The sequence below is a fragment of the Lepidochelys olivacea genome, assembly GCF_965140295.1.
Source record: "Lepidochelys olivacea isolate rLepOli2 genome assembly, chromosome: 10".
Classification (NCBI taxonomy): domain Eukaryota; kingdom Metazoa; phylum Chordata; order Testudines; family Cheloniidae; genus Lepidochelys; species Lepidochelys olivacea.
This window is the reverse complement of record NC_140420.1, coordinates 38,005,576-38,027,422: the sequence shown is the minus strand read 5'-3', so window position 1 is coordinate 38,027,422 and position 21,847 is coordinate 38,005,576. Positions and strand designations below refer to the sequence as shown.

Sequence of the window (21,847 nt, the reverse complement as noted above, 5' to 3'; positions counted from 1 at the left end):
CAAAACTGTCAGCCCAAGCACAAAAATCTGATTTATTGTGATGAGAGCAATGATTAAAAAAAATAAAGGTATTTAACTTGTCTCCAACCCTTGTAACTTTAGTGCCCTCATGGCCAAGATGGACTCTGCTCTGCAGGTAGCTCTGGCCAAGAGACAGAGCGCGCAGGAATTCAGCAGGAAAAATTCCTTCCACCCCAGGGACACCTGTTCCAACCCCCCCAGAATGAACACACACACCCATAGGAAAAGTACAATGGATATAACAAAGGGAGATATTTATTTACAGAGGGACGAGAGGAAAAAAACAACAAGAGGAAAATGTAGGGGGAGAAGTAGAACAGGGTTGCATCCAAACCAAGGCCCCACAACCCAGTGGTAGCACAGTCTGAAAGGGCAGACGCTGAGCAATGTGTCTGAACACAGAGTTCAGGAGTCCTGAGCAAAGTTCCAGTCCAGTGCTGAGTCTTGGGTGCTCCTGGTTGTCTTTGGCGCCAGTCAACTTTCCCCAACAAACCCCTCCGGTGCCCTCTTCTGCTGCTCTCTGCAAAGCCATACAGGGCGACAATCTCCTCACTTAACTAACTAGCAGCCTCCCTCCTCATTCCCAATGTAGAGTCACAAGCCCCAGTACTCACAGCCCCATGCAGCTCTGGCAGCAGTGATAATGGGTCCAGCTCCGGCCTGTCCTTCTTGGGCAATTCCTCCCTGGCACAGTGCTCCTCCTGGCTCCTGTCCTGGGGTGTCCCCGATCAGCTGCCCTGTCCTTCCCAGGCTTCAGGCAGGTTCTCTCTCCTTCACTTTGTCCAGGGCCTCCCTGCTGCAGCCCTTCTCTCCCTGGGCTCCACAGCCACACCCTCAAGTTTCCCTCCTTTCTCTCACTGCTCCCCCGCCCCACTAGGGAAAAGATTTAAAAGGGCCATGCTCTCTAAACCCCAAGGGGTTACACCCTTAAAAAAATTACTTGCCCAAGGCAAGTTGAATTTTACAAGTCTACAACAGCATTTTTCATATTCTTAGGAGTTAGGAACAACACCAAAATAATATGAATTATCACCCCACATAAGGGCAAATATATATATAAACACTGTCCATCATTCAGTATTATGCTTGCAACAGGCAAGGGTGGGTGTCAGAAGAGCATCTGTACATATTGGACCAGATCCTCAGCTGGTTTAAATGGACACAGATGCATTAAAGTCTAAGGAGTTTTACAGATTTGTACTAGCTGAGGATCTGGCCCATTATTTCTTAAAATAAAAAAAATCCTAGTTACTTATACGCTTAGTACAGTCAAAAATAAGGTGGATTTACCAGGTTCATATACACACAAGTGGGAAATATCTATAGCCCATACACACTACATGGAGCTTAGGGTTGAACTGTTGGATCATGTTGAAATACAGCATAAGCGTGTGTGTGTGTGTGTGTGTGTGTGTGTTACATACATACACATCCCCACCCACCGACCCACCATATATATTTCAACAAGACTCAATATATCAACCAAGAGCTCAATGTAGTGCTGACTCTGAAATTCTTGGGTGGCCTTGCTCCATTACCTGAACCCTCTGCTGGCTAGATAGATGCTGGGAATGTCCTGGCCCCTTTCCCATTAGCTCTTTAGTTTCAGACTCTGCATCAGGTGCTTTGTGATGGTGACAGGCTTCTGCCTTTGCTGTTTTCTGCTCATGGTGGGTTTCCCTTTTTCTAGCGTCCACCTCAAACAAGATGCTGGTTAGCCTCTCCAGGGATTTCTCCATCTCTTCTTCGGTGTATTCCAGATGTTTGCCAGCACCACTGGAATAATAGGTGGTTGGCACTGGGGTGCTTCGTGTTTCTGTAACTTTCTTTGCGGCCTCCAAATCTGGGTCACGCTTCCTTAAAATAAGCACCAAGACAAGCAAGAACAGGCACAAGTAGACAACCCACACTTCTTCCATCTCGACACTTAGACACTAGGAAGATAGGTGCCTTAGACAGACCTGAGAGAGAGAGAGAGAGAGAGATCTGCCAACCAACACAAGGGTTCAATTCACAAGCCTCACTGTTTTCACTGTCAAGGGGGAAAAGGTCTATTACTATGAGGAGGATCAGTAATTAAACCACCCTCTAATTTACCTAGAAAAATGTTCAAAAAAAAATTTAAGCAAAAAAAAAACCCAAATGCATTAAAATGCTTAAAAAGCATTCTTCAGATGAAAATACCAAAGTAAGAAAATAGCATAAGCAGTAAACAGCCAATAAAACAGATATTTTCTTCAAGAGAGGAAAATAAAATGATTTCTTCTACCTTTTGAATAAAACAGCTTCAGTGGAAAGTTACAAGCTTATGCCTGCCAGCTCTTTACAGTCCCAAATCACCAATATTTCTTTTTTTACTGGCTTGAAACTTTTAGTTGCAGTCTCTTGGGGGGGGGGGGGGGGAATATCTTCAGGGGAAGAGAGTCCCAAAGAATCCTAGGTCAGGAACTTCACAGCTAGTTTCTATGTGAAATTAGGTAGCTCCAAGTCCAATTCCTCCTTGGAGCCTGAATATTAAGTCTTTTCTTTTATTATGTTTAAATCGAGTATTGATTATTTCCTTGGCTGCTGTTTTAATTAAATATCAAGGTTTTCTTTTGTTTGATTTAAAAAAAATTGTAATTCAGGATTCATTTTTAGTTGAAGATATAAAATATTTTCTCCCCCAATGATTGTTAAATGCACTTTTCCCCACCCTCTTTAACACTATTAAAAAAAAGATTAAATGACCAAGGTGAATGATAAACAAACTGTTACTTTAGATAAAGGTTCAGTGGGAGTGACTTCAGGTGGCTTCTCTCTCTGCTGGCCTTGGGGAGAGGCAGTCAAAGCAGATGATGGAAGTGGTTGCTGGGACTCCACAGATAACTCCAGCTGCACCTTTGCAGGGAGCCCAAGATCTCCCGTTGGCTGTTCTTCTATGTCTAGGCACTCGAATGCTCTGCTGTCACACCTGATTACTTCATGCACAACATGGGCAGCCCAGGGACCAATCAGTTCACTCCTTCAACCAATCCCAGGGGGAAGGAGAAGGAGGTGGTTGGCCAATCGGCTCTTAGCATTGGGTATTACAGCCAAAATGGAAACTGATAAAAGGAGCTGTCAGTACTGGGCCAATCAGTGAGTAGGGAAAGCTTGACTGGTGGTGCTGCTCTTTCCAGGGCCTGACTGGAATGGGATTGTGTTTCAGAGCCCTTGCTGTGGGATATTATTACAGATGAGGGTGCCAAGCCAAAAAGGGACAGAGACTGTGCCCAGGTGTTGGCTGCCTCCGCCATCTAACACTCCTCAGCTCAATGACCAGCAAAAACAACTCCAATTTCTTTGTTTCCAACCCACTCCCTGCTTCTTTGTGAAATAACCCTGAGCCGGAAGAGAATTTTGGCCTTCTCCCATCCATTACTGACTCTGCACGATGACAGAGGCTCACCCCAGGGCACCAGCAACCTCAGTTCTGCCATTTCCAACCTTTTGACTCCAACCTTAATATTCTTTTAACATAATTGTTTTGGATGTAATTTACTAGTGTAAAAAAAAACCCTGAAAAAACAAATGCCATCACATGAAACTATATCGATTCCCCCTCCAAACCCAACCCCCCGGGTTCACCCTTTATATCTTCAGCACAGATCTCTACCACCTGAATTAATGCAGTGAATGGTAGCTGTAGTAGGCTGTTACCCTATGTAGACCAGTCACTAGACCGGGGTTTCAAACACGTGGCCTGTGGGCCACATGCAGCCTGCGGGGTTATTTTCTGTGGCCCGCCAGCTCTCCACGGCACCCCCGCCTCCCCAGCATTTACATAGAGTGGCTCCAGCCCGGCGTGCACTGGAGGCAGGGCAGGCTCCCTGCCTGCTCTGTCCCTGCGCTGCTCCAGGAAGCGGCCGGGACCTGGGGGGGTACAGGAGTCTGTGTTGCCCTGGCCGCTCCTCCAGGTACCTCCCCCAAAGCTCCCATTGGCCGGGAACGGGAAACCGCGGCCAATAGGAGCTTCAGGGGAGGTAACTGGAGGCGTGGCCAGGGCAACACACAGACCCCTGTGTCCCCCCAGGTTCTGGCCGCTTCCCGGAGCGGCATGGGGGCAGGGGAGGGCGGGGCAGGGCAGGGAGCCTGCCCTGCGCCCAGTGCGTGCCGGGCCAGACCCGCCCCCTGAACCCCTCCTGCAGCCGAACCCCCTGCCCTAAGCCCCCTGCCACACCCCTCCTGCACCCCGACCCCCTGTCCTGAGCCCCCTGCTGCATCCCGCACCCCTCCTGCACCCACTGGGGGCAGGGAGGGGGCGGAGTTAGGGTGGGGATTTCAGGGAAGGGGTTGGAATGGGGGCAGGGAAGGGGTGGCAAGAGGTGGGGCAGGGGTGCGGCCTCACGGAAGGGGTGGAGTGGGGGCAGGGCCAGGGCAGCGGGGGTGGGTGGTGGTCAGTGGTGTGGCCCTCAGGCCAATGTACTAGTCCTCACGTGGCCCTCGTGGTCATTTGAGTTTGAGACCCCTGCACTAGACACACACTTTGCCAATGGATTTCACAGTTATTTGCTGACAACAGAGGAATGTAGAGACTGAGGACTTCTGGATTCAGCTCCAAGTTCTGGAGGAGAGTGTACTCTAATGGTTATAGACCCTTCAGTTTATGTGTCCCTGGCCAGTCTCTACCCACCTCCAGCTCCTTTCCCCCCTCTACCCACAACCTCCTCATTCCCAGATGCCATTCCTCACCCCTCTGTATTCCAATAAAGTATCCTCCTCCTCCTTGCTGCCAGGGCGCCTGCAAGGGTGGACCCTGAGAGCCCAGGAGAGACAGACAATCTCCCTGCTCAGTTCTGGCCCCCAGCACCTCAGTAGCCTCTTGGCAACCAGGAGGAGCAATTGAAAGGAAAGTGCTGCTCAGCTCCTGCAGCCCTAGGATGGAACATGCTCAATCGCTCTGTGGGGATGGAGCATACTTAGTGCAAACAGAAAAAGATGAGGAGTCATGGCACCTTAGAGACTAACAAATTTATTTGGGCATAAGCTTTCATGGGCTAGAACCCACTTCATCAGATACATGGAGTGGAAAAGACAGAAGCAGATATAAATACATGAAAAGATGGGAGTTGCCTTACCAAGTGTGAGGTCAGTCTAACGAGACAATTCAATTAACAGTAGGATACCAAGAGAGGAAAAATAACTTTGAAATGGGCCACTCTCATTACCACTACAAAACAGTTGACAAGAAGGTTGAGTAACAGTAGGGGGAAATTAGGTTTAGGTTTTGTAATGACCCAACCACTCCCAGTCTTTATTCAGGCCTAATGTGATGGTGTCCAATCTACAAATTAATTCCAGTTCTGCGGTTTCACGTTGGAGTCTGTTTTTGAAGTTTTTGTTGTTGAAGAATTGACACTTTTAGGTCTGTTATTGATGGTTTCTAACCTTTCCATAAAACTGTTGTTCTTTGAGATGTGTTGGTCATGTCCATTCCAATGCCGCATGCACCATTGCTGGAAGTTTTTCCCCTATTGGTATCTGTTGGATCGACTCTGGTGCCTCCTGGAGTGGCACCTTCATGGCGTAGTATATAGGCACCTGCCGACCCGCCGCCTCCTCAGTTTCTTCTTGCCAGCAACTCCAACAAAGGTGCAGATGGGTTGGTTGTGGAATGGACATGAGCAACACATCTTGAAGAACAACAGTTAGGAAAGGTTAGTAACCGTCTTTTTTTCTTTGAGTGCTTACTCATGTCTATTCCAATGTAGTTGATTCCCAAGCAATCAGTTAGGTGATAAGATCAGAGTTTCGCTGTGACACAGACCAGAGGACTGCTGTGCCAAAAGCTGCATAATTTCTGGACTGTTGAGTCATGGCATAGCGTGAGGTGAATCGGTGTATGGAAGACCAGGTTGCAACCCGGCAGATAACCAGGATTGGGATTTGAGCCACGAATGCTGCTGAAGAGGCTTGAGATCTTATGTAGTGTGGAGGACACCAAAAATCCAATCCTGGCCTTAAAAAAAGTAAATTTTATTAAAGGCTGTCAAGTGTGGAGGTGACACTTTAGCTAGGTCATAGCACATGCGGATGCAGATGTGATCCAAGAGGAGATTCTCTGTACTGAGACAGGGTTCCCTTCATCCTGTCTGCGATAGCGATGAAAAGCTGGAGTTGTCTTTCAGAACGGCTTGGTCCTTTCTATGTAAAAGGCCAATGGACCTCTAACGTCCAGAGAGTGTAGCAGCCCCTGCTCTTGCCTATTAGTATGAGGCTTGGGATAGAAGACTGGAAGAAAAATGTCCTGGCTACTGTGAAAATGTGAGACCACTTTCAGGAGAAAGGACGGATGTGGTCAAAGTCAGACCTTAAATATATACAGTGGTTCAGAGGGGAGGGCCTGGATTTCTGAGACTCTTCTGGCCTAAATAATGGCTACTAGAAAGACAGTCTTCCTGGATAAGTAGAGCAAGGGGCATGTTGCCACTGGCTTGAACGGTGGTCCCATCAGTCTTGACACTACCCGGTTGAGGTCCCAAGGAGGCAAACGTTGATGCACTTGTAGATACAAACACTCTAATCCCTTCAAGAATTGGGCGCAGATCGGGTTTGAAAATACCGACCGGTCATTCGCCACTGGGTGGAATGCTGAGATTGCAGCAAAGTGAATCCTGATGGATGATACCGCAAGACCTTCCTTTTTCAAGTAGAGCAAGTAATCCAGGACAACGGGCAGTGGGGCCTCCAAAGGTAGGATCTTTCTCCACAGTGACCACAGCGTAAACCGCTTTCACTTAGCCAAATAGGCCATTCTAATTGACGGCTTTCTGCTATCCATAAGAAAAGCACGCACCAATGCTGAGAAACTCTGTTCTGCCTCATTCAGCCATGGTGCTTCTGGGCTGTCAAGTGTAGGGACTTGAGGTTGGGGTGGAGCATATGTCTGTGCTCCTGGGAGTTCAAGTCTGGCAGCACCAGAAGGCTGACTGGCGTGTCTATCGAGTGGGCCAGCAAGGTTGTGAAACAATGCAGGCGCAGCCATGCTGGTGTTATAAGGATTATGTGCACCTCGTCCCTCCTTACCTTAAGCAAGACCCTGTGGATGAGTGGGGGGGTGGGGGGGGAAGGTGTAGAGAAACCTCCCTCCCCAGGGAAGGAGAAAGGCACCTGAGAGTGAGCTCAGGCTGTTTCCTAGGTACAGGCAAAACTGGGGACATTTCCTATTGAACCTGGTCGCAAACAGCTCCACCTAGGGAGACCCCCATTTCTGGAAAACTGCATTCAAGATGTCTGGTTGGATGGACCACTCGTGATGATTGGTGAAGAATCTGCTCAGGTGGTCCGCCACCCCGTTCTGAGCACCTGGTAGATAGGAGGCTTCCAGGTGAATGGGGTGAGCAATGCAGTATCCCCATAGAACCAGCACTTCCTGGCACAGGGGAGAGGAGCGAGCCCCCCTTTGTTTGTTTATATAAAACATCATGGTTGGTTATCTGAGGACTGACATGCATTTGCCATGTAGGTTGTGACAGAACACCTGACAGGCTAGGCTCACCACTTTTAGCTCCCAGACATTGATTTGTAAGTCTAATTCCTCTGGCGTCCTGAGGAGTGAGCTCCCCATCCCATGTCCAAGGCATCAGTTACCAGAATCATTGAAGGGGCAGGCATTGTGAAGGGGACTCTGGCACTCACTGTGTCCTGGTCCAGCCACCACTGAGGAGTGAGCGTTACTGCTCGGGGAAGAGTGACCACCTTGTCCAACAGGTGACAGCCTGGTATACATATCAATGCCAGCCATGCTTGAAGAGGCCACAGTCTGAGCTGCGCATGTTGCACCACGTAGGTATAGGAGGCCATATATCCCAGGAACCTCAAGCATCTTCGTGCCATGGTGATGGGAAAAGGACCTCGGGCCGTTTATGATCTCTTTGAAGGCTTGGAAGTGGTTCTTTGGCAAGGAGGCTCTGGCCTGGTTCGAGTCAAGAACTGCTTCTATGAACTCCTTTGTATAGGAGAGAAAGTCGACTTGTGCTTGTTTATCAGCAGCCCCACGTTCCTGAAAGTGGATTGTATGAGGTTCACGTGCCCTTCCACCACGTCTCTGCATTGTCCTCAGGCGCGCCCTCATAAGGACTGCTTAGACCCTGCAGGTTGTTTTGCAGGTGCAGACATGGATGTTGAAGGGGGGTAAGGTGTATGTCTCCTCCTAAAGCCCTTGTTTCTCTGCTGACTGAAGTCCTGCCTCTGCTGTTGAGGCTGGTGGAATCGGCTCATAATGTTTACGAACCGGGGCCAGCATGTGAAGTCCTAACGACTTCAGAGTGGCCCTGGAATCCTTCAGACTATTTAGGCGGGCGTCTGTCTAGTCTGAAAAGAGAGAAGCTCCCTCAAACAGCAGGTCCTAAATTGTTTCCTGGACCTCATGAGGGAGTCCAGAGGACTGGAGCCAAGAGCTCCACCTCATCATGACGGCTGTGGCCATGGCCCAAAAGCCGCCTGGAGGGATGCCTTGGATACAGCCTTACCGTCCTCCACCAAAGCTGCAAACTCTGATCTGGACTCTGTTTATGAGAGTTCCCTGAACTTTAACATGGCAGACCATGAATTAAAATGGTAAGCAACTTAGGAGGGCCTCCTCAGTTGGAGGCTCTGCATAGAGCAGACTTTTCTCCCCAACAGGTCCAGTTTCCTGGCCTCCTTTGCCTTAGGTGAGGGTCCTTGTTGTCCCTCTCTCCCCCACTCATTGGCAGCAGCCACAACTAGGGAACACAATGGGGGATGGGTATAAAGGTACTCATAGAATATCAGGGTTGGAAGGGACCTCAGGAGGTCATCTAGTCCAACCCCCTGCTCAAAGCAGGACCAATCCCCAATTTTTGCCCCAGATCCCTAAATGGCCCCCTCAAGGATTGCACTCACAACCCTGGGTTTAGCAGGCCAATGCTCAAACCACTGAGCTATCCCTCCCCCTAAAAAGCAGGGCCAAGCCCCAATTTTTGCCCCAGATCCCTAAATGGCCCCCTCAAGGATTAAACTCACAACCCTGGGTTTCGCAGGCCAATGCCCAAACCACTGAGCTTTCCCTTTCTTCCGTTCCACCTGCAAAGCCTTGATGGGCTAGAGAATGACCTCGTTTAAAGGTAGGGCCACTCTGGCTGGACCCGAGTGTGCCAGTATGTCTACAAGCAGAAGAGATAGAGGAGTCAGCCCTGGCACATTCAGGATTTGAGCCACCTGACACAAGAGCTCCTGATGGGCCTTGTAATCATCTTGTGTGGGTGCTATTGACTGCCTCATCAGGGGAAGATGAGGAGGAGGCTTGTACTGTCATCTGGGCCTTCATGTCTTTCGTTGCTGGTCACTCCCCCACGGGGGTATCCTGGGTCTCATCCACTTCTGCGCCTGGAACTGAACCTCTCTTCGAAGGGGAAGGTTGAGGTGCCCTTGCCTTCCAGGGTGCCGAGTGGGACCGATCAATGTGGAAGGCTCGGTAGGATCGTGCTGCCCATGGAGTCCACATTGGCCACTGTAGTGGCCTCTGCCACTGCACAGGTGGCCATGTTGGCTGGGTCAACCCCTGGGTCACCGGCACAGGATGCCCAAGGTCTTGCTAGATGTCTGCTCCGTTGCAAGGTATATGACCTTGCCATCGACTTTGAGCTTGAGGACCCACTTCTGGGTGACCACGGAGGTGCCTTACCCACCCGTGCCGTGTGGTGGTATCACGACTGAGGAGCGGTGCCTTGATGAAGATTTGGTCCAGGAATGTGACTGGTGCTTCAATGTGGGATGGTGCCAGGGTCATGACTGTTGTCAGGATTCCAATCGGTGCTGTGATTGCGAGCAGTGCCAGGACTGTGATCGGCCAGGAGTGGAGTCTCTAGAGGATGAGTGAGATACCAGGAAGTGTTTCACCATCATTGAAGGCTTGCCCAAGATGGGTACTTGCATCCATGGGACAATTCCTGCGGTACCAGGCCTACCTCCGATTGGCCTCGTCTCAGAGAAGGTGCTGGAAGGGACTGAAAGCCTTTTGCTGGCTCATATGCCTCTGGCGTAGTTGGCATGGCCAGGGCTGAGTCATCTTTCTGGCTCATCCTAGGTGGGGAATCCATGCGCACTGGACTCGATGGGTCCCTTCCCGGGGTCAGAATCAATGGTGCAGGCTGGTCGTCGCCAGTGTGAGAGTAGCCTGGCACAGGTCTCACTTTGTCTGTCACTTTTCCCAAAGAGGATCGTCCCCGGTCCAACTTCTTTGTCCTTTTGTTCGGCACTGGTGATGAGTATTTGCTTGCAGCGCAAGAGAACAAGAGCGTTCCAGCAACTGTCACAGTCAGAAAGAAGGAACTGAGGAGGCAGCAGGTTGGCAGGTGCCTATGTACCAGAATTGACCCGACAGAAACCACCAGCAGGAAAAATTTCCGGGGATGGTGCACGCAACACATGCACCCCTATATTGGAATCGACATGAGCAAGCACTCAAAGAAAAACCTCAGATTTAGCTATTAAACTCTAACAAGTGTCCACTGAGTCTGAGCAAACTGAGATTTATCAAAGGTTTATAACTTGGCCAAATTTAGTCAGATATTCACAGGGATGTCAAAACACACGTTCCTGATACAAGGGCCAAGCTCCTGCCCCATTCCCAATGAAATTTCAAGTCCCCGCTCCACAACATGGGGACACTAGAGCGTCTCAATGAAATGGATGTAAGATTTTCTTTTTTCCAGCACAAGCAAATGGCGTATTTTCCCCAACCTCATTCTTAGAAATGGCCACTCACTTTTAACTAAAATTTAAAAAAAATTAAATTAAAATAAAAAAAAATTGCAGCCTGAGGCAAACAGCTGGCATGGAAAATTTCTGCCCAAATAGCTGGAAATTTGGCAACGTTATGAGTAAGGCTAAGTTTTTGTCGGGGTATTTTTAGTAAAAGTCAAGGACAGGTCATGGGCAATAAAGAAAAATTCACAGAAGCCCGTGACCTGTCCCTGACTTTTACTAAAAATATCCATGATAAAATGGGAAGGGGCTGGGCAGCTGCGGGGCCCCCACCACCTGTGGGGGCTCAGAGCTCCAGGGTTTCCCTGTCTCCACAGTAGCGGGGAGCTGCAGGGATCCCCCTGCCTCCCCCCCCCATGGTGGGGGCCAGGGAGCTCTGGGGGTCCCTCTGCCCCGCTGGGGTGGCCAGGGAGCTCTTGGGGTCCACCTGCCCTGCCGATCCCCCTGTCCTGCTGCAGCTGGCGGGGAGCTGCAGGAATCCCCCTGCTGCCACGGTGGCCGAGGAGCTGCAGGGGTCCCCATGTCACCTGTAGCAGCTGGGAACTTCAGGGTACCCCTCCTGCCCACAGTGGCCGGGAGCTCCCTGCCGCTGAGGAGGCGACAGGACCCTGCAGCTCCCAGCCCCCGGGGCTGAAGTTACGGAAGCCTTTGGAAGTCAGATTCCCTGACTTCTGTGATCTCTGGCTCAAAATTGTAGGCTTTGTTATGAGCAACCAAAAACACATCTTATAATGGAAAGTGGCAGACAATCTTAACTGCAGGCAGTGCTATCAGCTCTGCCTATAATGAAGATCAGCCTCAACTTTTTCTAGTCTATCATCTGTCCCTTTGATCTATTCAAAGGAAATAAAGTCCCCAATTCGGCAAATCACTTTAGCATGTGCTTGACAGCTATGTGAATAGGGACCACTCACATGCTGAAAGTACTTTGGTGAATCAGGGCCTTAAATTTGCACAATGCCACTTTGGGCTCTAACAGGAAACCCTCTCTCTCCAGTGGGTCACACTGCATATTCATCAGTGGGTACTACTGAATTTTAATTCTCTACCCTCTTCAACACCCTCACTTTCCCACAACTATAAGATGCATCATTATAAGAGGAGTTAGCAGCACTCATTCAAAACAATTGCCTCAAGTAAAAATATACAGCTCGGGTTAATCCACTCTCTAGGCAGTCCAACAGCAATTAGCAGTATAAATGAATCCATTCCATTAATTAATGACATTTCTTTCAAACAATCCAGCTTGGTGAGCAGTTGGATCATTATTGCCTGGTAAGAGTTTTGAAAAGTAAAAATTAAATTATCATAAAATAATCCACAGAATTTTCTTTTAGAAATTGCTAACACCAAATCAGAGGAGCACAAAGACTTCAAAATGCAACTTTCCTCCATCTGACTGCCGTATCATAAGGAGGGACCCACCGCACTCTGATTGCCATACTTGATTCCCACAGGAAAAGGGGTTGACAAGCAACCGACCCCCCACTCCCCCGACCTTCCAGCCTTCTTGCTTCCACAACCCACTCTCTTCCTCACCTGAATGATAATTCTTAGGGCCCAGACACTTCAGTGCTATGCTGCAGTATGTGACTGCCCATCCGCAGACTAAATTTCACTGGAACAATGCTTTAGGAGTTGGAGCACCTCAATTTTGCACAATTCACTTGTAGAGGCAGCCTACACACCAGGAAGCAACACAGGCAGTACGAGCTGAAAGTTCCCCAGTAAGGAAATGGTTGGGGTGTTACAGCAGAAGGCTGGTTAGATCGTTATAAGAAAACCAGAACAAACGCCTACTTTCAGTGTAACTCGGCCAGCACTATAAAACCAGACTATCTAGTCAGCCTGTGCTACAAGACTTTCATTAACACTCAGCCAAGTACAAAAGCAACTCCTTTGTGAGATGTCCATGATCCCTACCACGCCAAGCCAACTGCCCAAGCAAGCCTACAGATGTGGCCACAAAAGGCCCAGCAATGCAAAGCTACAAAGAATCATATATAAATGCAAAGGGTGGAAGGTATCCAAGAGATGCTCATAATTTACAGGGATAGTCACATAATCTAGGCCCCATATTTTTACAAACGGTGACAAGGAAAGTCCCCCAAATTCCAAATAGATAACAAAATTTTAAATTAAAAGCCACTGTGTCTTTGCTATGAAACAACATTTTTGTGGAACCCACAGCATCTGGTTTGTGCGGTTTCAACCAAAAACAGTCAAGAGATACATTAACAACTGATAATGGTCCAGAGATGTTTCAAGCATGAGAAAGCAACAACGGTGGAGTTAAAAACTGCTGTAAGCTCGCTTCTTATACAGCGATTATTTATTAACTAACTTTCAACAAGTCTTTGAAATAGGCAAGCAGTATCCCCATTTTACAGTTGGAATGACTTGCTCAGGGACACAGTGCGTCTGTGGAAGAGCCATCAACTGAACACAGCCTATTCCCATTCTTGTGATCAGTCAACTTTCCAATTTACAAAGGTAAGGTATTGTTGCCTGGGACTGTAATGTACCCCTTTACTGAACAGCTGCATTCTAGATCTTCCCATGCTGCAGCACAAGGAAATGAATATGGGAATATGGCTTTATAGACCAGCTTTATACAGGTCCAAAGCACAGACCTGTAAAAGCCCACAGAATAGCTCTCCCAAGTTTTGGAAGAAGTTTTCATGTCCCCTGCCACCTTTGGAGATAACAGGATTTTATGGTAAACTGCTATATTAATTCCAGCTTCTTTGGAAGCAAGACAAAAAAGACAAAATTTGCCTAATGGAGACCACAAAACTAGTGAGGATAAAAGACTGTCATAATTCTACAGCAATGGAAAAAATTATTGCAGTGTCTTTGTAAACTGCATCAAAATGCTAGAACTTTGGGAGTGACATAGCTTTTTCATGTTTAATACAAAAACTTTTTATACCCACAAGGAGTTTCAATCCTACTTTGTTACTCTGTTCCATACAGCCAGCATGAGAGCTGCACTTCGCATACAACAGAAGAATTGCCTTCAAAGTGCTAAGCTATCACCCTTCTCTTCATCTTTACTTATCCCTTTTCTGACCATATATCTTCTCCTTACCAAATTTGTTTCCAAGCTCTAGATGTTCCTCAGGGGTGCAGCCATAAATATATATATATTTTAAAGATTTTTAAAAATATATGCACACCCCAGGAGGCAATTTATTATACCTGAGTCAAGGATGAAATAAGTTCCTTGTTATGTTCAGCAACAGTTTTTTGAAGTCCTCTCCAGCAAATATTCTTGCTCTCAGTACATTCAAGAATCTGCTTGTACAGCCGTTTGTTCTGACGATTTACTGGGCCACAAAAAGGGAGGAAAAGAAGATTCAAGCGGAGCTCTTCAGGGACAAGTGATGTCAGGTCTCTATTTAAAACATGGCCTGTTCCTTCAGATTTTCAAACTCCCTCACTAGGGAGGATGCTCTGCATGCACACAGCATAGCATACACATAGGCACATTAACTGAAGTATCATCAAGACTTTGGAAACAGACTCATTTAATTGTCCAAAAAATAAAAATATTCACTGATTGGATATTGATCATATAAATATTTTTATTTCAGTAAGTCCTCTGCTGGGCTCTCCCACTTTATTTCACCTCCACCCAAGGCTTGGCATGGAGCTGACTCACCCTTCTGGTGAAAGAAAGCTAGGTATGGTCAGTCATTACTGTTCATTAGTTGGCTGCTCAAGAGCAAAGCTTCTTTTTCCAAGATTGACTGTGCTTCCTTCACAGAGCTCCCACCAACTGGCCCAGAGAGCAAGGGACTGCGGCTCAAACTAAAATCCTTTCTTGTCTGGTGGTAGTTGGTGCTGTCCCTATACCACTTTGTTGGTTTAAGTTAATCTGTAGACCTTCATCATAGAATTCTCCTCTCAGACTACACTCTGAATGGCCAGTAGCCTGTGATTCACATACTCTCTCTCTCTGAGTGATGCTGAATCTTTGCACACTGCAGAGGATGGGGATACCAGTACCGACCAGGACCTGTGAAACCATCATAACTGGTTTGTGCTATTTAAAAAAAAAGGGGGGGGAGAATCTCCCCTTTACAAAAAGATTATCCCATGGAATTGCCATGAAGATAAAAGAAATGCAAAGTCCAACTCATTCCATACTGATAATTTGCAAAGGCACCTCCTAAAGGTGTGTATGAGGAAAGGAGCCAGCCCACAGACTGAGTCTGTGGAGTTGTATGCATTATAGGTAGAGCTGTTACATACACTTGATCTAAGGCACTTAGTCTCTTTTCACTATGAACCTATGCATGTTTCCCACAACATGATCCTTTTTCCCTGCTCAGCATCCTTTCACCCCCTAAGATTATACAGGTTTTGGCAACATTTTCAGCCATGAAACAAAAACAATAAATGTTCAACGGACTTTCCTAAAAAAAGTTAAAGCGGAATTCCTCTTGGGAAGTTGGGATCATGAACAAGTTTGTGCCAGACACCTGTGGTGACTCAGAATGGCTGGGAGGATGAAAAGGGGATCCTGCAGAACTTGGGCTTTTCCTGGACGCCTCTGAACGCTTCCTGAAGACCTGGCTGCTCTTTCTGCGGGCATTCTCCCTCACCTCCACGACCTGAGCAGACTTCGCAGCTTACAGAGTGGAAGAGAAAGACAGAAAGAAAAACCATTAAGGCTTCTCATGCACCAGAATTCCATTCTCTAGGGCTACATGGACAATGGAGGGATTAGTATTCCTGCTCCCTTTTTTCAGGCACCGTTTCCCATCCTGGACCCTTATGTAGGTCTGCCTCTCATACCTGCCTGCATGAGCTTCAGTTGTTTCTGTCTCTCCTCCTCCATCTTCTTCTTGTAATCTCCAAACATGGCTCGCATGACCTGACACTTCTTTGCCAGCACAGCCTTGTCACTGCGGAGTGTCTTGATGGCATAGAGAGCTTCTTCAGCTGAATCATTGGAAAGGAGAGACATGCGCACACAGAATATAACTCTCTCCCTTTGCTCTTTCCCTGCATCACTGCTTCTGCCTCCCTTCCCTTCCAACAAGACACTCTCTGGCTTACTCACCCTGTTTTGGAGTGGATTTTTGTGTCTTCAGGCCAAGTTCCAGCTGTTCCACACACCAATCCACTTCCTTCCACAGCTGTTTAACTGACTGCTACATAAAACAGAACACAGAGAGGGGAGGAAATGAAATTGCCCCAAAACTAAAACTGCATCTGTTAGTCAGCAAGGAAAATCAAGGATCTACAGATTTAGGAGTTGAATGTTCATGTTTTCACACCCTCAGAGCTGGTTTCACTTCATATTCCTGAAGCCACTTTATGTCCAGCACCTTCCACCTGATGATCTCAAGCCTTTGCACAAACAGTACTGAAGCCTCCCAACACCTGTATGTGGAAGGTTTGCTTGCCTATGTTTGTCCAGCACTATGGGAGCCTTTGGTCTGACAGCAGTTATACAAACATAAAATAAGTCATTTTCCAGTGGGGAAAACTAAGGAAGAGAGAGGTGAAGTGACCTTCCCAAGGTTGCACAGTGAGTGAGTTACAAAACCCAGAAGAGAATCTAGTGGCCTGTCTCCTATTGCCCTACCCTCCCAGGGATGTGCAAGTGTTAGCTAGTTAATGTCTGTGAAAACAGAAGGAGCTATCCAAACACTAAGGCCTGGTCTACACTACAAGTTTAGGTCGAATTTAGCAGCATTATCTCGATTTAACCTTGCACCCGTCCCACACGACAAAGCCCTTTTTTCCGACTTAAAGGGCTCTTAAAATCTATTTCTTTAATCCACCCCCGACGAGGGGATTAGCGCTGAAATCTGCCTTGCCGGGTCAAATTTGGGGTACTGTGGATGCATTTCGACGGTATTGGCCTCTGGGAGCTATCCCAGAGTGCTCAGTTGTGACCGCTCTGGACAGCGCTCTCAACTCAGATGCACTGGCCAGGTATACAGGAAAAGGCCCGCGAACTTTTGAATTTAATTTCCTGTTTGGCCAGCGAGGCGAGCTCACCTGCACAGGTCACCATGCAGAGCTCATCATCACAGGAGACCATGCAGTCCCAGAATCGCCGAAGAGCTCCAGCATGGACCGAAAGGGAGGTACGGGATCTGATTGCTGTACAGGGAGACGAATCCGTGCTGGCAGAACTCCGCTCGAAAAGAAGAAATGCCAAAATATTTGAAAAAATCTCCAATGGCATGAAGGACAGAGGCTATAACAGGGACCTGCAGCAGTGCCACGTGAAAATTAAGGAGCTCAGGCAAGCCTACCAAAAAAACCAGAGGCAAACGGCTGCTCCAGTTCAGAGCCCCAGACATGCCGCTTCTATGATGAGCTGCATGCCATTCTAGGGGGTGCAGCCACCACTACCCCAACCCTGTGCTTTGACTCCATCCAAGGAGTGGGAGGCAACCTGGAAGCAGGTTTTGGGGGTGAAGAAGATGATGATGAGGAGGAGGAGGTTGTAGATAGCTCACAGCAAGGAAGCGGAGAAACTGGTTTCCCCAACAGCCAGGATCTGTTTATCACCCTGGACCCAGTACCCCCCCGAACCCACCCAAGGTGGGCTCCCAGACCCTGAAGATGGAGAAGGGACCTCTAGTGAGTACACCTTTGTAAATATTATACATGGTTTAAAAGCAAGCGTGTTTAATGATTAATTTGCCTTGGCATTCACGGCCAGTACAGCTACTGGAAAAATCTGTTAACGTGTCTGGGGATGGAGCGGAAATCCTCCAGGGTCATCTCCATAAAGCTTTCCTGGATGTACTCCCAAAGCCTTTGCAAAAGGTTTCTGGGGAGGGCAGCCTTATCCTGTCCTCCATGGTAGGACACTTTACCATGCCAGGCCAGTGCATGTAGTCGGGAATCATTGCAGAACAAAGCATGGCAGCATATGGCCCTGGTGTTTGCTGGCCTTCAAACAACATCCATTCTTTATCTCTCTGTGTTACCCTCAGGAGAGTGATATCATTCATGGTCACCTGGTTGAAACAGCGTGGTTTTAGTAAGGGGACATTCAGAGGTGCCCATTCCTGCTGGGCTGTTTGCCTGTGGCTGCACAGAAATCTTCCCTGCTGTTAGCCATGCGGTGGGGGGAGGGGGTGAAGCCATCATCCCACAGAATTGGGTGTGTGTGGGGGAGGGGGCTGGGGGGGGGGTTAGTTGGGTTTCTGCTGCACGTGAACCTGAAAACCACAGCCCTCCTTTTAAATTGCCAACCCATTTTTAATGGGCAACCCAACGGCTACTTCGTATGGGAAATGAGGGTGCTGGTGTTTGAAACCATTCCCACGTTATGAAGCTTAAAGAAGCCAAAAGACTGTGGCTTACCATGGTTGCCTGCAAGCCGAATTCTGCTGCCCAGCCCTGTGTGAGTGATCTCTCACACCAAACCAGCATACCCTCAATAAGAGGCAAAATGCGACCTTGTAATGAAAGCACATGTGCTATGTAATGTTAACAGCAAGGTTTACCGTGAAAGAGTGTTCTATAAAATGTGTCTTTTTAACTACCACTCTCCCCATTTTTTTCCCCTCCACCAGCTGCATATGTTTCTCCTTCCCAGAGGCTAGTGAAGATTAGAAGGCAAAAAAAAAAAACCACTCGTGATTAGATGTTCTCTGACCTCATGCTGTCCTCCCACACTGACAGAGCACAGCAAAATATGTGGAGGCAGACAATCTCAGAGTGCTGGAAAACACAATATGACTGCGAGGAGAGGTGGTGGGCTGAACATGGTAGGTGGCGTCAGCTTGCTGAAAGAAGGCAGGAGTCAATGCTCAGGCTGCTGGAGGATCAAACTCATGCTCCAGTGTATGGTTGAGCTGCAGGAAAGGCAGCAGGAGCACAGACCACCGCTACAGCCCCTGTGTAACCAACCGCCCTCCTCCCCAAGTTCCATAGCCTCTTCACACAGACGCCTAAGAATGCGGAGGGGGGGTTCCAGCCACTCCACCCCAGAGGATTGCCCAAGCAACAGAAGGCTGGCATTCAATAAAAGCTTTAAAGTGCTATGTGGCCTTGTCCTTCACTCCTCCACCACCCCACCCGGTGCTTCCCTCCTCCACCACCTCCCCGGGCTACCTTGGCAGTTATCTCCCTATTTGTGTGATGAATAAATAAAGAATGCATGAATGTGAAGCAACAATGACTTTATTGCATCTGCAAGCGGTGATCGAAGGGGGGAGGGGAGGGTGCTTAGCTTACGGGAAAGTAGAGTGAATCCGGGGGGAGGGGGGGAGAAGGGGGGTTTCCATCAAGGAGAAACAAAACAGAACTTTCACACTGTAGCCTGGCCATTCCTGAAACTGGTTTTCAAAGCTTCTCTGATGTGCACTGCGCCCTCCTGTACTCTTCTAACCGCCCTGGTGTCTGGCTACACGTAACCAGCGGCCAGGCGATTTGCCTCAACCTCCTACCCCGCCATAAACGTCTCCCGCTTATTCTCACAGATATTGTTGAGCACACAGCAAGCAGTAATAACAATGGGAATATTGGTTTCGCTGAAGTCTAACCGAGTCAGTAAACTGTGCCAGCGCGCTTTTAAATGTCCAAATGCACATTCTACCACCATTCTGCACTTGCTCAGCCTATAGTTGAACAGATCCTGACTACTGTCCAGGGTGCCTGTGTATGGCTTCATGAGCCATGGCATTAAGGGGTAGGCTGGGTCCCCAAGGATAACTATAGGCATTTCAACATCCCCAACGGTTATTTTCTGGTCTGGAAAGTAAGTCCCTTGCTGCAGCTGTTCAAACAGACCAGAGTTCCTGAAGATGCGAGCGTCATGTACCTTTCCCGGCCATCCCACACTGATGTTGGTGAAATGTCCCTTGTGATCCACCAGTGCTTGCAGCACCATTGAAAAGTACCCCTTTCGGTTTATGTACTTGCTGCTCCGGTGCCAAGATAGGGATATGAGTTCCGTCTATGGCCCCACCACAGTTAGGGAATCCCATTGCACCAAAACCATCCACTATGACCTGCACATTTCCCAGACTCACTACCCTTGATAGCAGCAGCTCAGTGATAGCGTTGGCTACTTGCATCACAGCAGCCCCCACAGTAGATTTGCCCACTCCAAATTGATTCCCGACTGACTGGTAGCTGTCTGGCGTTGCAAGCTTCCACAGGGCTATTGCGACTCGCTTGTGAACTGTGAGGGCTGCTCTCATCTTGGTATTCTTGTGCTTCAGGGCAGGGGTAAGCAAGTCACAAAGTTCCATGAAAGTGGCCTTATGCACGCGAAAGTTTCACAGCCACTGGGAATAGTCCCAGACCTGCAACACTATGCGGTCCTACCTATCTGTGCTTGTTTCCCGGGCCCAGAATTGGCGTTCCATGCCATGAACCTGCCCAATTGTCACCATGATGTGCACATTGCAGGGGCCCGTACTTTGTGAAAAGTCTATGTCCATGTCCTCATCACTCTCATCACCGCGCTGCAGTCGCCTCCTCCTTGCCTGGTTTCGCTTTTCTTGCAGGTTATGTTTCTGCATATCCTGCTGGATAACGCATGCGGTGTTTATAGTGCTCATAATTGCTGCAGTGATCTGAGCGGGCTCCATGTTCCCAGTGCTATGGCGTATGCGCTAAAAAAAGGCGCAAAATGATTGTCTGCCGTTGCTCTGACAGAGGGAGGGGCGACTGACAACATGGCTTACAGGGTTGGCTTACAGGGAATTAAAATCAACAAAGGGGATGGCTTTGCATCAAGGAGAAACAGAATGGCCCCCTCAAGGCTAGAACTCAAAACCCTGGGTTTAGCAGACTGTTGATTTCACGGAGAGAGGGAGGAAGGGAGGGGAAAATGAATACAAAACAAATCTGGTCTATTTCTTGTTTTGATCCATTTCATCTATCTTTATAGATCTTGCTGGCAGCAAACGGTTCAGTACGACTGCTGGCCATCATCATCTCCTCGGTGCTCGGCAGAAGACGGTGCAGTATGACTGCTGGCCATCGTCGTCTCCTGGCTGCTCATTAGAAGACGGTGCAGTAGGACTGCCGGCAGGACTGAATCTCCATGAGACGAAACTTAAAAGGGAAATGACCTGGCTAAGTCACTCCCATGTTTGCCCAGGTGCCCCGACCAACCGCACGAGGTCAGCTAAAAGAGCACCCTGGAGTACAGCGACGATGGCTACCAGTCATACTGCACTGCCTGCTGCCAAAAGGCAATGAGCTGCTGCTGTGTAGCAATGCAGTACCGTGTCTGCCAGCACCCAGGAGACATACAGTGACGGTGAGCTGAATGGGTTCCATGCTTGCCGTGGTATGGCGTCTACATGGGTAACCCAGGAAAAAAGGCGCAAAATGATTGTCTGCCCTTGCTTTCACGGAGGGAGGGAGGAAAGGGGGGCCCTGACAATATGTACCCAGAACCACCTGTGACAATGTTTTTGCCCCATCAGGCATTGGGATTTCTACCCAGAATTCAAATGGGCGGCAGAGACTGTGGGAACTGTGGGATAGCTACCCACAGTACAATACTCCAGAAGTCGACGGTTGCCTAGGTACTGTGGACGCACTCCGCCGACTAAATGCACTAAGAGCATTTGTGTGGGGAGACATACGCTCGACTATATAAAAACACTTTCTACAAAACTGACTTCTATAAATTCGACCTAATTTCGTACTGTAGACATAGCCTAAGTGTTATCCAGCATACCCAATAGACTGGATTTAATTCACGGTTACCTAGGAAAGCTACCCACTGGTGCCTTATATACAGTGCCCACCTGAGGGATGGATACCTCAGGAGACAGGTAAAGGGCTGTGGGGCTTTTGACCCCAGGCTGGTCTGGTCTAGGGCAGTAGTTGCTGAGATTCATCTTCTGAGGTGTGTCTGTGCGTCTCAGTCCAGTTCCTAATGGACAGCTGTCCACATCGCATAAACTGCAGTTGTCTGTCTCAATAGAGAGGCCAGTAACAGAATGGCCAGAGATTGAACCCTCCCACCTCACACACACACTCTTGGAGGGGGGCTCTCAAGGTCAGGGTTGAGGCACAGCAGTTGGGTGATGGAGGAACCTCTCACAGCTGTTTCCTGTGTTGCAGCCTTCAC

The 21,847-nt window shown here is 48.5% G+C and overlaps 1 protein-coding gene across 6 annotated transcripts in view; it reads right to left on the bottom strand.

The window, feature by feature from the left end:
- Nucleotides 1–258: 258 nt before the first annotated feature.
- LOC311527256 (UPF0488 protein C8orf33 homolog) overlaps nt 259–21,847 on the bottom strand; it is a 45,193-nt gene continuing 23,604 nt past the window's right edge. For 3 of the 6 annotated variants that reach the window (XM_084641026.1, XM_084641025.1, XM_084641027.1), the window contains exons 6-9: nt 15,842–15,932; nt 15,574–15,720; nt 13,972–15,406; nt 259–1,982 (exon numbers count right to left, since the gene is read on the bottom strand). In XM_084641026.1, coding sequence (XP_084497152.1) covers nt 15,192–15,406; nt 15,574–15,720; nt 15,842–15,932 — 453 coding nt within the window. In that variant the 3' untranslated portion in view covers nt 259–1,982; nt 13,972–15,191. Of the gene's footprint in view, nt 1,983–13,971; nt 15,407–15,573; nt 15,721–15,841; nt 15,933–18,968; nt 20,373–21,847 lie in introns of those variants that run through there. The other 3 variants (XM_084641029.1, XM_084641028.1, XM_084641030.1) reach the window with 3 other exon arrangements.